The following is a 14,576-nucleotide window of genomic DNA, read 5'->3' on the forward strand; positions in this document are numbered from 1 at the left end:
TTACATCCATTAGTTCTGATCTTACTTTTTCCTATCCTATGTCAATTACCTATGCATGCAAAAAGTGCCAAAGAACTTCACTGCAGAAGGGATCCCACAGAGATAGTGTAAACTAAACTATGCAGCTGAAAATATGCATTTTGATGAAGAAAGTGAAATAACAAAGGAATATTTGCCTTCCCCTGAATGATCCTTCTTTTCTAACTTTCCTACCAATTTCAGACAAAACATATTGTCATTCCATTCATGACTGTTCTGTGTATTGGACTGGTAATGTTTATACTGGTAAATTAAGATTAGAGTCTCTTTTAGTCATATATTGAGGGGGAAAAAAAAGTGTCCAAGGAGCTCACAGTCTTAGAAAGGAACATAGGAAAGGGTTCAAGACAAGCTCAAAAAACTCACTAGTATTTTTTGCTGTGTTAATTATACATCATTATACATAAACATCTGTTTACGATCTGGACATCAGCTTGACCAAATGACAAACATATGCTTTAAGATCAAACCAGTAAACTGGAATTTTTGTAATACATAGAGAAGAGATTTGTCTGACATCTACTTATGACAAAAGATGTACCCTGTAGGAAATAGATGGAGACATTCCTACATACTTTATGCCTGAAGACAGTATACTTGATTTTGAAACTAAGCTCATGTATATATGCCCTTTGTATTTTGTCCTAATTCCTTTTGCCATTTAGGGTCACCTGGGATGCAGAAACAGAACTAGTGACTCACTCAGGTTCAGCGTCAGTGTCTCCACTATGTAGGCTGATTGGAACTTCTACTTAGTTACTGACTGTCAGCATTTCTTGCTTTCTAAATTTTTCCATATGCAACTAAGCTGTTGAAGATAAAGGTGAGTTTTTTAAGCTTCTTAGCTACTTAGGAGATATAGTAGACTGGATTGAAGGATTTACAAATTGCAAAAGCTACAGTACGCGAAAAGTACAATGTGCCTATCTCACTACTGTTGCAAGAAAGAAGAGAAAGGGTAAAAGCTAATTCTCCTATCCATGTCAGCTTCCTCTCTTCCTCCCTGTGTCTGCAGAACCCTTCAAGACTCTGGTCAAGCAGAAATTAACACTGCAGATATTTTTTGCTTTACATTGTGACGCAGCAGAAAAACGTCATGCATAGCCTTTGAGTTCCTTTGACTTGATTGTGTAATTTATTTGTTGTCCTGTTCACTAGATAAAGAGACCCTGTTTTAAGAAATAATGGAGTACACTGTCACAGAAAAAAAAAAAAAAAAAAAAAAAAAAAAGCTGTAGTAACCAAGACTTCTTGTTTTGGACAATTACATGGGAGTTCATTGCTTTTTCTGTAAATCACATAAACGTGATGAGATTTGTTTGTTTCTTTTCGTTTTTTATTTAATCACATTTCATTTAATACAATTTTATTGAGTAGACATGGTCTGAAAAGATGAACATGAATTAATGTAAATCACATCCGTTTTCTGTAAAGCCATTTGCCAGACATACCTCTGGGAAAAGAATAAGAATGGCAAATACAGAATGGAATAGCTAGTCAAAACTAGTCTTTGCTTTTTTAACCAAAAATTTCTAGTTCATCCTTACTGAGCACAGAAGAGCGACCTCTACTACTAATTTGAAGCAGATTACAGGCTAGTTAACTAAGCACAGCTGTCAGTGTAATTAAGATTCTTGATCTTTCTCAGGAGCACCAGCTACCACAGCTGGAATATTTGTAATCTGGTGTAGCTTGCTTAATTGAAAAGGACTTGATTGAATTATTAAGATTACAGAAATCTACAACTTTTGATGAGAGAGAGAATAAATATTTTTTGGAGGAAAATAGCAGAAAACAGAATTAGGCCGAAGCCAGAGGAGGAAGTGACTAAGCAAGCAACTGTAACCATTTGAAATAAATCATTTTTATGCTAGTCACATTGTGTATGAACATAATTATATGCTTCTTAACTTTGTTCGTGTTTTTCTCTTGCAAATCTGTTCAACTGTCATGTTTAGTTTTCTCTTCAAAATGTTACTAATGCTGTACAATAACACATCATTCTGGTCGTCTTTGGATTTGAAAACCACAGCCTCAGTATACCACAACTGAGTCCAAGAACAAGTACTTATAGAGGTAAGCTGGGATGCTTCTTTGTCTGGTTTTTCATGTAAGCAAATGAAAAGAGAAACTGGAAATAATTTCAGAGTATTTCAGCAAGTCAAGTGAAGTCAAGATATTCTGCACTCTTAACTGTTTATACCTATACACCTCTTTGCAGTGAAGAGGAGTAGTATAAATAACAATAGAAAGTAGCTCTCCCTAGTAAGAATAATTGTCTCGTTTACTATTCGAGGACTGACCCTAAGAAATGCTGTGTATATATTTCTCTTTTCATTTCAACTAATTGAAATATTTCTCTTTTCATGTCAACTAATTGAAATATGTTAGCTACCCTTCACAATTTATATATGCAAAATTAAAGGTATTGTTGAGTGGTTTTGATTGTTTTCAAAATTAAATTCTTGTAACATTTAAAAAGTTCCTACAGTGAATAGAAGTTGACAGCACTTATCAGCCTATTTTGTCCTCAGAAGAAATTTTGCCATATAATCTTACCCAAAAATATATCTTACCCAATGCAACTAATAAAAATGACAAAAGAAATAGAAGTCCAGATAGATTTGAAAGTCCAAAAATGCATAGGTAAGAAAGAAAATACATGTTTGAAAATAAATATTGTCAGATTAAGAAAAGCAAAGGAAGTAACTTACTATGTTGATCAATTTCCAGAATAAATGCTACTCTCATTTTCATCAATGGAGATACAGAGGTCTAAGAAAAATTAGGGTTTATCGTGCAGTTTGGCAAGCAAGTTATGAGATTTTTTTGAGGTTTTTGAGAAGGTGTTGTCTTCTTGGCTTTCTTATAATCAAAGTTCTTGCCAGCTGCCTTACTCTAGAAGTCAGAGAGCCACAGCAGTCAACAGATGTTGACCTGATAGCATCAGTAATTTCTCAGCTGCAGCATATGATGAGATCCCAAGGCAGTTTCATTTGGAGGACCAAGGAGCAGTTAGTTAAATGTGTAATAAGGAACACATCTGAAATTCCAAAATATCTAAGTGCATTCTATCTATGCACTCTGTGCTGAGCAACTAAAAGATACCAATTTCCTAAATAAGCATATATGGGGTAGGAATTAAGGAGGAGAGGTTATGGGAAAAGCATGAAGAAGAAAGGCTAATCTTGAGGGTTTTACCTACATGTTAATAATAAAGACAGAAAAAGTCTAGGGCTTGCTAGAGAATAAAATAAAGACTTAAACTTCTTCTTGCTGCTTACCAACCACAACCATCATTGCAAAGTCATACGTGACATATGTGTCAGTATGTGACATCAGAGCCTAAGATCCCCATACAAGGCCATGTTGTGCACTTTATCCCCCCTGACTCTTCAGAGGGCAGCACCGAGCTGCTCCAGGAATGTCATATTTCTGGGACAAGGCTGCAAATCTGCTTGAATTCAGTTAAACAATGCCACCAGCTCCATGTCCCAACCATGACTGGAGTTTTGAATGAATGAAACTTCACTACAGAATTCCTGTGTTAATTTGGCTCCTCAGAAAATAAATTCACTACCTATGCAGCAATTGTTATAACAAGGTAGAAGTCCCTAGGAGAACGAATTCTATCTCACAGGCAAACCTACCTCGTGATGACATGTAACACATTCTGAATGCTTTAAGCTACGTAATGTGTGTGTGCTGCTAGGACAGTAAAACTGTACTGCCTTCTGGTAATGGGTTATTGGTTCCCAATAGAGTAGGAAGCAATTGCAAGGCGTGTGGATTTATTTTAACCTGCCTGGCATCTTCACAAAAGACTACAGGCAGAATTGCAAACAGAGGCCACCGAGGACATCTTTTATTTTGCCCTTGCACATCTCTAAGGCATTTATCATTCATCAGAGCTTGTAGCATTCATGTTTTGCAGATTGAAGCTAGCACTATAAGTAAGATATAATTCATTACATTTTGTTCACTGATGATTATTTACCTTTTGGTCTTCCACTCATACTCTCCTTCCACCAACATGCTAGAGGACAAGCCTGAATGACCTGCTACACCACTGAAACGGAAGTACCAGCTACCAATTTCAGAGAGCAAACAAAATGAAAGCTACACCTCATGTACTTATGCTTCAAGATGATGGGACTGAAGGACTGTCTGCATGCTTTCAAACTACTTCAAAATCATAAGGGAAAAAAATCAGTGTCCAATTCTTCATTAAGGACACAAGAGTTGTGACAGGATCCAAGTCATCTAGCTACTGGATGCCACAAACAAAAGCATTAGGTTCATATGCAGCATAATTTACAATTTATATCATAGAATGGCATAGATTGAAGGGGACTAGTCACAATATCCATGGTATCCACCTGAAGGAGAGCAAGGGTATCTGGCCCTGTCAGGAAAGGTGTTGCAATCCTGACTGAATTTGGAGGCAACCACGTTGTCATCCAGACCACTGGCTGTGTAGACTGCATGAGCCTTTCCTTAGCATCATGAGGCAGCAGTCAGAGCAGATGTGTGAGGTGTGAGCAGGTAGATGATCTGCTTTCTCTCATTGCAAGGCTACAGGATGAAATAGATAGATTAAAAAGTGTCATGGGGACAAAAAGAAGGAGCAGAGAAACCACAATTCACCCATGCAAAGACAGGTTATTTTAAAGGAAAAAACACAAAATCCAAGGCAGTCTGTATCACATCAGGTCAGGAAAAAACTTGCAATGCTGGAGGCAAGAAAACAAAGGAAAGGAGTGAATGGAGGCAAGTCTGTTCTTGAAGCTGCAAATGAAAACCCTCCTTGCCTGCTCCACAGCCCCAGGTGCCTCTCTACAACAGGTGTGAGGCCCTTAGTATGGAAGATCCATTTCTGTGTGATAGCAGACCACTCAGACCAAACCAATAAACAAAACAAAACCAGGAAAAGCTGCCAGGTATGGGTAATCTACAACTTCCCTGGACAGTCTGTTCCATACCTCATTAACAATGCCTTTTCCTAACACCTAACCTAATTCTTTCCTCTTTTGGAGGACTCTCCATTCTGCCTATTTCTATTACTATCCAATTATGTAAAAATGGCAGTCCCCCTCCTATTTGTAAGCTCCTTTCAGTACTGGAAGACTACAACGAGGTCTCCCACAGTCTCTCTTCATAGAGAGGTGCTCCAGCACGCTGATCATCTTTGTGGCCCTCCTCTGAACTTGCTCCATCAGCTCCATATCCTATATGATCAGAAGCCTCTGTGACATATCCAAAATGCCTACAAAATTATACAGTTGGAAAGCTTTACTATTCAACAGTGTGTTGAATAGAACCATGCATGAGAAAAGTGATAGCCTGTGTTGCCCTGCAAACTGTGGCACTGAGGAGATTCTCCCTGCATACAAAAACTGACAGGTGTGTTCCTGATGTCTTCTACAAGCAATTAGATGTAATAGAGATGTTGTTGACTCAAGGAAGCATGGCTCTTACTGAGTTTCAGATCTTCCCCCATCTTAAGACAAAATTTGTAATACACAATCCTTTCACCTTGCAGAACTAACTGCTCCTAGCTGGAGAACAACATCCTGCATCTACTATTTATCACTACGGTCCTTTAGGTCAGTACTGACAAACATCTGGGACAGGACTGATCCTTCTCTCAGCTCTCTTCCTTGTTTCTTTAGAGTACTTTGTTACCTCAGTCCCCCTGTACTTCATGTTCCCTGATCTTCCCTTTCCCTCACTTCCTTTTCATTATGTTCACCTTTGGCAAATCCTGCATCCTTCTGAGTTTCCCTCTGTCTTCCCACGCTCTGATACTTACCCTGGGAGTTATACTCTTCTAGCTCTAATCTGATCCTCACAGAACATCAGGTTCATTTAATCACTGGCTCAAAAATTGCAAAGATTTTATTAGATTTATCTACTCTTAATGATACAGTGATAGCACACCAAAGTACCCTTTAGAACAAACTTCAATTGCTAACCCAGCTGATTCCTGTTTTCTCTGTAGTGAAATAAAGTTGAGGGAAGGACATAAACCCAAACCCTTCATAAACCCAAAAAAGAACACAGTGCAGCACTTTTTATCTGCAGTTCCCCAAAGGAACATGTGATTACACACTCCTAGATGCAGGAGCTTTATCTACCATCAGAAAAACACTGTATCCAGGAGCCTACACTCTGTGCATTAAGAACATAACACATTGTGGCTAAAAAGGATCATATTGGTTTTCCGAATGAATTTCTAATGGAAGTAACAAAAATAGAAACATTTCCTAAAAAAACTCAGTTACAGCAATAATTATACAAGAGCCGTATTTTAAGGAGTGTGCATGAAAGATCTTGAGGAAGGCAATAGGAAAAAAATGACTAAAAAGGGGAAGGCTAGGCTTCTGACTGCTGGTTCACATAGAATCCCACTAGCCACTGCTAACTGCTGTTTTCTTATGCTTTGGGAAGTTAACATTCCTTCCCTGCACCTCTCCATCCTCATCCTCCTGGAGCCTGGCAATTCTGTCATCCCTGCTTTCCAAATATCCACAGCAAATATACATATGTGTTCACTGCAGGTGCATTTGTCAGGGTCATAAGGAAGCAAGAATTGCTCTTTCACCCATTCTTTTGTAAAGCATTCAATTCCACACCAGTTCTGTGGAGGTACTAGCTTTCACAGTGAATGTGATTTTTTGTTTGAAACTTTGCTATTCTGGCTGCAATTCAGGTTAGGAAGTAATTGGCTTTTCAGAGGCATGTTGTGGCAGGGCACAAAGGCCACAGCCAGAATGAATGTAAAAAGAAAATATAGTCAAATTTAACAAAATAAGCAAAACCAAAACCAAACATGAAATTAAATTAAAGCAAATTACTCCAGAGGCTGGCAGTGAGCAAATTCGTACAGGACAATATCCAGATCAGTATCAAGAAAAAAATCTGAGCCATCGCTACCTTGGGATACTGTACCATTTTGAAACATCTTTGAGTTTGAGTCTCGTCAAGGAAATCATAGGTTCCACCCGACATTGCCTTTTCACATATGTAAACATTAAAGCATGTTTAACAACATATCTGCCAATATATTTTTTTTAATGTATGTCATTTTTAACCTCAGAGAAAGCCCAGGAAAACAAATCAGAGCGATCATGGAAGCATACAACTCAAAACTAATAAGGTATGTGGCATCTCAGTTTATACCTAAGCCTGAAACAGAGACTGTGCAAGAGAGTATTTTCTTTTCAGAATTGTAAAAATTCCATCTTTGTAGACTGAAGAGAAGGAATAACATTGATTCTCAGCACTAATCAGTGATCACACACAGTCAGTGAAAAGTCACTGATTTCTATTATTTACAGCTTTTGCCTCTTGCTCCTGACTTGGAACTGCTACTTCAGTACAGCAGGCAGTTCTGCGTAACGCTGGCACAGAGCACTGAACTTAAAACTTCTGTGACTACAGCAGCTAACGAACACAAACTTACACATAGTCTAAGTTAAATTCACATTAATCCTGTAACACACTCAAAATTTTTAGACACCTGGGAGTTGTGATTTTAAAACTAGCTTATTCATAAGAAACATTCACCAGTTTGGCCTCAAGTTCTTTTTTCCTAGTGGCATGAGTTAGAAGGTAATGCAATGGGGTTGCAAAGACATATAAACTCTATTTGATAGAAGGCAAAGGTTAAAGCCCTTACAAAAGGTATCTTCTTATCTAAAATGCAGCTTTAACTTAATTCCCTATTTTTCATAGTTTATAATATGGCTATCAGACTGTGCTGAAATTCTGCTTGAAATGGTTCATACTGGGAGCAGCTTTACTTCAGCAATTTGAAAAGAAACCATTCAACTGTACGAAGATACAGAAATGTAATTTTAAAAAACTGTTTATCAGACACTGGCACTTTTCCTGCTTGTGTAATTCAGAAAGGATCTCAGTAAAGAAAATTGAATTTGGCAATCCATTAATACAGATTTGATGCTCTCTCTGTTCATCTCTTGATGTCTCACCCCTTTCAAAAAAATGAAAATAACTCATGGTAAAAGAGTGGCTGTTCCCTCACATTTGTCCACTGTATTGGCAATTATTAAAACCCTGGAAAAGCTACTGAAGCTCTGCTGACTCATGGTGGCAGAGAAATTACTTGTTAATTCCATAATGAAGATACAGAAAGAAGACAAACGAGGAAAAGCCAGAGAACTATCAAAATCTGAGAAGAAGACTGAACTAGTAAAGTTGTACCAACTCCTACTGATATGAAAATTCATACTTAATTTCAACCCATCTAAGTTTAGGAACCTGAGCCATTTCAATAAAGAGCTCACTTGTCACGGACATCCTCTTCTGTCAGCAGAGGAAAAGAGTGGCAGTTCCAGGAGACAAATTGGCTTACTGAAAGTCTGAATTGTCTTCCAAAGATGCCAGTCCTGCTCCATCAAGTACACACAGACCTCAAGGCAGTGATGGAAAACCTAAAATAAGCACATCAGGACAGGCACATGATACTTCTGCCAGCCAAACAGCTCACCAGACTATCAAAGTTCCCAGCACATCCTGCATTTTTTCACTGGCCTCCCAACCCAACAGATCAGATTCAACAGCTAAAGATGTGCTGTGTTGAGAATGGGAGATCATGATAAATTTAGAACTAACCCTTTCCATCTCCACAAAACTGAGCCACACTGGAGAACCTTCTTATGGTGGGGCCTTATGCAGATAAGTAGTTTTGAGTGATGACATGAAAAACGATCACCAGTTGTTATTAGTGAGGGGCAACCATGCTCCTAATTTAGGCACTACAGGTAGGTGCATTAATCCTCTGATGCAATTGCTTTAAGCCTTAAGTCATTCACAGACTGAGTACCAGGCAATACTGGCATTTTTAAACATGGAAAAATTTAGGTTTCGCCTTCTTTTAAATTCTTTACTGCTCAAAATCCAAAGCACATTTTTCCAAGGAGGAAGGTTCCTCAGAGGGGAACAGCAGTTCTTAGAGCTATCTGGTTGCATTTGAGGGACTATCATCTGTACTCCCTTTTTAGCAAGTAGTACACTTCAGGCTTTTACATGTTCTAGCACTATACTGAGCTTTGACTTCATACTTTTCCATCATCTCTGATCACAGTTTTCTTGGTGAAGGAAGAATGCTAACATGGTGCATTTGTATAATGCCATCCTCCCATCACTCTGCCCACTTAAGAGGATGTGTCCTTTCTCTACAGCACACAGCAAACAAAGTAAAGGGAAAGAGAAAAAGGCTCTTTGTGACAGTCCAGAGTCACACATCTAAAAGAATTCTGCATACTTTACCTTCACATAAAATTCTACCCATGACATAGCCTACAGTAAAAACAATTCACCTGATTGAGGTAACACATCAAGCTGCTTAGTCCCCATGTTGCAGGAATCATGGAAGCATGTATTTGAAGTGTTTGTGCTGTGGAACAAAGTGACAACAAGTTGGGAAATAAATGAGCACAATACTTTCTTCTAATCTCCTGGCATTATATTTTTTAACAGATGAGAAAAAAGTAAAAAGGCAGAATGTCAGCTCCGAAACATTTTTCATGTTACATAGTGTCCCCACTGAAATGCTTGATAAGAGACACAGTGAGGGGCTGATACTTCACTAAAAAAAAATCGTGAGTTATTGCACAAAAAATCTTGTAAGCATGTCTCATGCAATGAGAGGAAAAAAACTCAACCCTTAGGACTGGAAATTTGTATCTGCGTCCTACAAATGTCATGTTATCCTTCCAGACAAAAGTCTCAGCCGTGCATACAGAGCTATTAAGTTCAAGGATGCAAAACAGCTTTCAGAAACAGTAAAAGAGGCTAAGAGGATTTGGATATTTCAGCATACCTCGCTAATTTACATTGAAGCTGACCAGTCTGCTCCTATTAGTCACTCAGAACAATCACTCTTTTCCCAGCAGAGCTTACTCATTTGCAAGATAAAAGGAAGACATTTCTGCACATGCCCGTAATATTCTTCACCACTGGGGGCAGCTTTACATAAGACTGCATTCACTGAAACCAAAGCAACAGTCGGACGGAGCTTTCAGAATGACAGTACGCAGAAGTGAGCAGAGCTTGTTCGTTGTACGGGCTTATTCTACCTTCTATGCTACAAAGCAGCTTCCTAGCCGGATCGGGTACTAAGTAAGGGAACTGCTGTGCTATGGAATACAGACGTGTGAATTCAGATAGCTAAATGGTGCTCGGAAGAATCTAAAATGCTTTCTTATAAAGAGAAATTTTAAAAGCCAGGTTCCTAACTATAAAGATGCAAAAACGTAACATCCATGAAGATCCTATTACCTAGGAAGAATTTGACATTTTTCTGCGAATGCTGTGTTGGGATTGATTTATTCTTGGAGTGTTCTGCATGGCTGGCAAAGAATAATGTTCCAAAATCGGTCCATCTCCCAAGGGGTCCAATTTTTCTTCCTGGGTGTCAGCGAGCCCTGACTCACTACAGTGCAGCTGACAGGGGCTGCCATGCTTGTGGCACACTAAGCAAAAAACAAAAGACCTAAGGACGACCTTTGAACAACACAAAGGATGGGTATGTTTTTCATGTTATTTTTTTAATATACAATTCATATACACTGCATAGCCTCTGCTTTAATTGCTCCATAGACTTACCTTTATATGATTTGTGATTACAGTTAAATTGCTGAGGGGTTACACCTTTTACCCAACTGTTTTCTCAATATTTATAAAGGCATTCTTTAAAAAAATCTGAGTAAAGAAAACAATGTGAAAAGTAGTTGAGACAAGCTAGGGATTTTTAAGTGATTGTTGAAATAAAGATTTTAGCATGATTGAAAGACATGACTGATGTGTGGGGGGATAACTTTTCTAAGTTGTTTTTATTTCCAGGTTTCAATGTAATTAGGCTACTGAGCGGATCAGCTGTAGCTCTGGTAATAGCCCCTACTGTATTACTGACAATGCTTTCTTCTGCTGAACGAGGATGCCCTAAGGGCTGTAGGTGTGAAGGCAAAATGGTATATTGTGAATCTCAGAAATTGCAGGAGATTCCCTCGAGTATATCTGCTGGTTGTTTAGGTTTGTCCCTTCGATATAACAGCCTCCAAAAACTAAAATACAATCAATTTAAAGGTCTTAATCAACTCACCTGGCTCTATTTAGACCATAACCACATCAGCAATATTGACGAAAATGCTTTCAATGGAATACGCAGACTAAAAGAGTTGATCTTGAGTTCCAACAGAATCTCCTATTTTCTTAATAATACCTTCAGACCTGTGACAAATCTCCGGAATTTGGATCTGTCATACAATCAGCTGCAGTCTCTGGGATCTGAACAGTTCAGGGGCTTAAGGAAGCTGCTGAGTTTACATTTGCGGTCCAATTCCCTAAGAACCATCCCTGTTCGAATATTTCAAGATTGTAGAAACCTTGAACTGTTGGACCTGGGTTATAATCGCATCCGAAGTTTAGCAAGAAATGTCTTTGCAGGCATGATCAGACTGAAAGAGCTTCATCTGGAGCACAATCAATTTTCTAAGCTCAACCTGGCACTTTTTCCAAGGCTAGTCAGCCTTCAAAACCTTTATTTACAGTGGAATAAAATCAGTGTGATAGGACAAACTATGTCCTGGACCTGGAGCTCATTACAAAGGCTTGATTTATCTGGCAATGAAATAGAAGCTTTCAGTGGACCTAGTGTTTTTCAGTGTGTGCCCAATTTACAGCGCCTCAACCTGGATTCAAACAAGCTCACATTTATTGGTCAAGAAATTTTGGACTCCTGGATATCCCTCAATGACATCAGCCTTGCTGGGAATATATGGGAATGCAGCAGAAACATTTGCTCTCTGGTAAACTGGCTTAAAAGTTTTAGGGGGCTGAGAGAAAACACAATAATTTGTGCCAGCCCGAAAGAGCTGCAGGGGGTGAATGTTGTTGATGCAGTGAAAAACTACAGCATCTGTGGCAAAAGTACCACGGAAAGGTTTGAATTAGCACGAGCTCTCCCAAAGCCAACGTTTAAACCAAAACTCACCAGGCCTAAACACGACAGCAAGCCCCCTCTACCCCCAACTATTGGAGCCACTGAATCAAGCTCTGAACCTGAGCATGACACAGAACACATCTCCTTTCATAAAATCATAGCAGGGAGCGTGGCCCTTTTCTTGTCTGTGCTTGTGATCCTGCTGGTAATCTATGTGTCATGGAAGCGTTACCCAGCCAGTATGAAGCAGCTGCAGCAGCGCTCTCTCATGCGGAGGCACAGGAAAAAGAAAAGACAGTCACTGAAGCAAATGACTCCAAGCACACAGGAATTTTATGTAGATTACAAACCTACCAACACTGAGACCAGTGAGATGCTGCTGAATGGAGCAGGACCCTGCACGTATAACAAATCAGGCTCCAGGGAATGCGAGGTATGAACCATTGTGATAAAAGAGCTTTTAAAAGCTGGGAAATAGTGGTGCTTTATTGAACTCTAGGGACTATAAAGGGAACGTTTTTCTTACTTTTCTGGCACAGCTCTTCCATGTCACTTATTTTGTACGTTCATAATACTGGTCATTTTATTCTCATACATAATCAAGTCATTGAAATTTAAATACCGCAATCAATGTGAAGTCTGAGCTCTGGTTTAATACAATACCTATTGTACAAATCCTCTTCTGATTTCATTAAAGTCTTGCTTGTTTTTAAATAGAAAACTTCTTTCATAACTAATCCACTGCACCTGCAGTGAGTGTGCTTCTGTTTAGGGAGAAAGATCACAACAATGATGAAAAATAAATAAATCAAACCCAGTTCCCTTCCCAGCCCATGCTCTGAAACTTGCTTTTTGAGCTAAGGTACTGTAGCATCATAGGAATTCTGATTTTTCTGAGTCAAGAGATGGTGCAGGAGTAGCTCTGAAAAACTGCCTGATTTCTGCCTAACACATGACATAATAATAATAATAATAAAAAAAAACCAATATCTCGGGCTTGAGTCATCAAACCAAAAGCAGAGTAGGCTTAATATAAATTTTAAAATAAAAACTGTAGAATGGGGTTTATTCTACTGCATTATAATAGTTTTTCTATGGCTGATAACTAGTAATTGAAACCTGTTTTTGTGACTTCATACAAAAGGTGCCAGTGTTTATCCCTTACACCCAGTTGCCTTTCAGAAAGTAGTCAAAAGGCATTCATTAAGTGAGGAGCAGAAATTCCTTATTGATGCAATTAGAGGAACTGAAATGTGCAGTAGCAAAAGTGACACCACTTCCTGCACACATTTGTACAAGTGCTCATTAGAAATTCTCTTTTCAAGACTGTCAAAGACATTAATGTAGCTGAAGAAACAATTAAATCTGCCATTTTCTTCTATTTCTTTCTATTTGCTGGGCTTGTTGTTGTTGTGATGTATTCTGTACACTGTCTCTCTAGTAACTAAATAAAGCTTCATTGCAATCAAAGCCAAACAGTGTACATTTTAGAAAAACAGCAACTGCAAAAGAGCTCTCTGAGAAAATTTGTCACTCACTGATCTAAGTACACTGCATCTAAAAATCCTTCAAGAAGTCAGTGACAAGTTATTTTTCTCTCTTACCAAAACCCTGATGTCATTACAAGAATTCAGATACTCAAATTTAATGTGAAGTAATTCACCAGTTGTTCTGGACAAAATACAGATTTGTAACCTGGCTCCTCCCTTTCCTGTCTCTATAAAAGCTTTTTTTTTTTCTTCTTCCAATTGCTTAGAATATAACATCCTCCGTATTTGGAAAAATAATCATATATTCTATGTATTTTGATGGTCTTCTGAACACAGATGTTTTCTTCATTCTTGAAATAATACAGCAGCACCCATACAGAAGTAGAGTTAGTAATGCAATTATTTTGTAACTTGATTTGGCTTAGCAAACTGCACATCTTCAATCACTTGGAAGGGAATGTTTCTTCAAAGCAGTTTCACTGCAGCAGATTAGAGGAAGCAAAGCCTTAGCAGGATGTTCTATTGAATTTTTACTAGAAAAATAATCATCACAGCCAATCACCTTGAAATGTGCTAGATACAACGAAAACAAACCTATGAATCATTTCTCTAAAGGAACTAATACACTTGAAGGGTATTCGGCTTTTGTGGTGGTAGTGTTATTGTTGTTGATATAGCATATAATGAAACCAATCTCATTTTCAAGGACTGTATTGAGTAAGAATGGAAGCTTGAGACTATACTGAACCCTGCAACACAGAGATCTCATTTTATTAAATATAGAAAAGATCCTGAACATTTAATAATGGAAGTCCTGGAGATGTTTTAGCAGCACTGAGCAGACTGTAATTTTTAAGCTGAATTGTAGCTTAAAAGTTGCTACCGAAAGTCAATATAAATTGAATTAACTTAGCTATTATGGGATTCAGTTTTCCACCAGCAAGTTTTGGTAACCTCTGTACTGAAGGATTGTAAGTTTGCTGTAAACTTATTGATAAGAACTATGGCTGTACTTCTATAGTCTTTAATGTCTGCATTGGTGACTAATGCTATGTACTACCAAAACAAAAAGGATTTGG

The 14,576-nt window shown here is 38.3% G+C and overlaps 2 protein-coding genes across 7 annotated transcripts in view; one reads left to right on the top strand and one right to left on the bottom strand.

Moving 5' to 3' along the window:
* The window catches only part of CTNNA3 (catenin alpha 3), a 422,209-nt gene that overhangs the window by 204,628 nt on the left and 203,005 nt on the right, over positions 1–14,576 (bottom strand). The window lies entirely within an intron of this gene.
* LRRTM3 (leucine rich repeat transmembrane neuronal 3) overlaps positions 10,018–14,576 on the top strand; it is an 83,912-nt gene continuing 79,353 nt past the window's right edge. The window contains exons 1-2 of one of the 2 annotated variants that reach the window (XM_003207873.5): positions 10,018–10,591; positions 10,909–12,440. In XM_003207873.5, coding sequence (XP_003207921.1) covers positions 10,588–10,591; positions 10,909–12,440 — 1,536 coding nt within the window. In that variant the 5' untranslated portion in view covers positions 10,018–10,587. Of the gene's footprint in view, positions 12,441–14,576 lie in introns of both variants that reach the window. The other variant, XM_085230256.1, reaches the window with a different exon arrangement.

Source organism: Meleagris gallopavo, chromosome 8, assembly GCF_905368555.1.
Source record: "Meleagris gallopavo chromosome 8, MGAL_WU_HG_1.1, whole genome shotgun sequence".
Taxonomy (NCBI): Eukaryota; Metazoa; Chordata; class Aves; order Galliformes; family Phasianidae; genus Meleagris; species Meleagris gallopavo.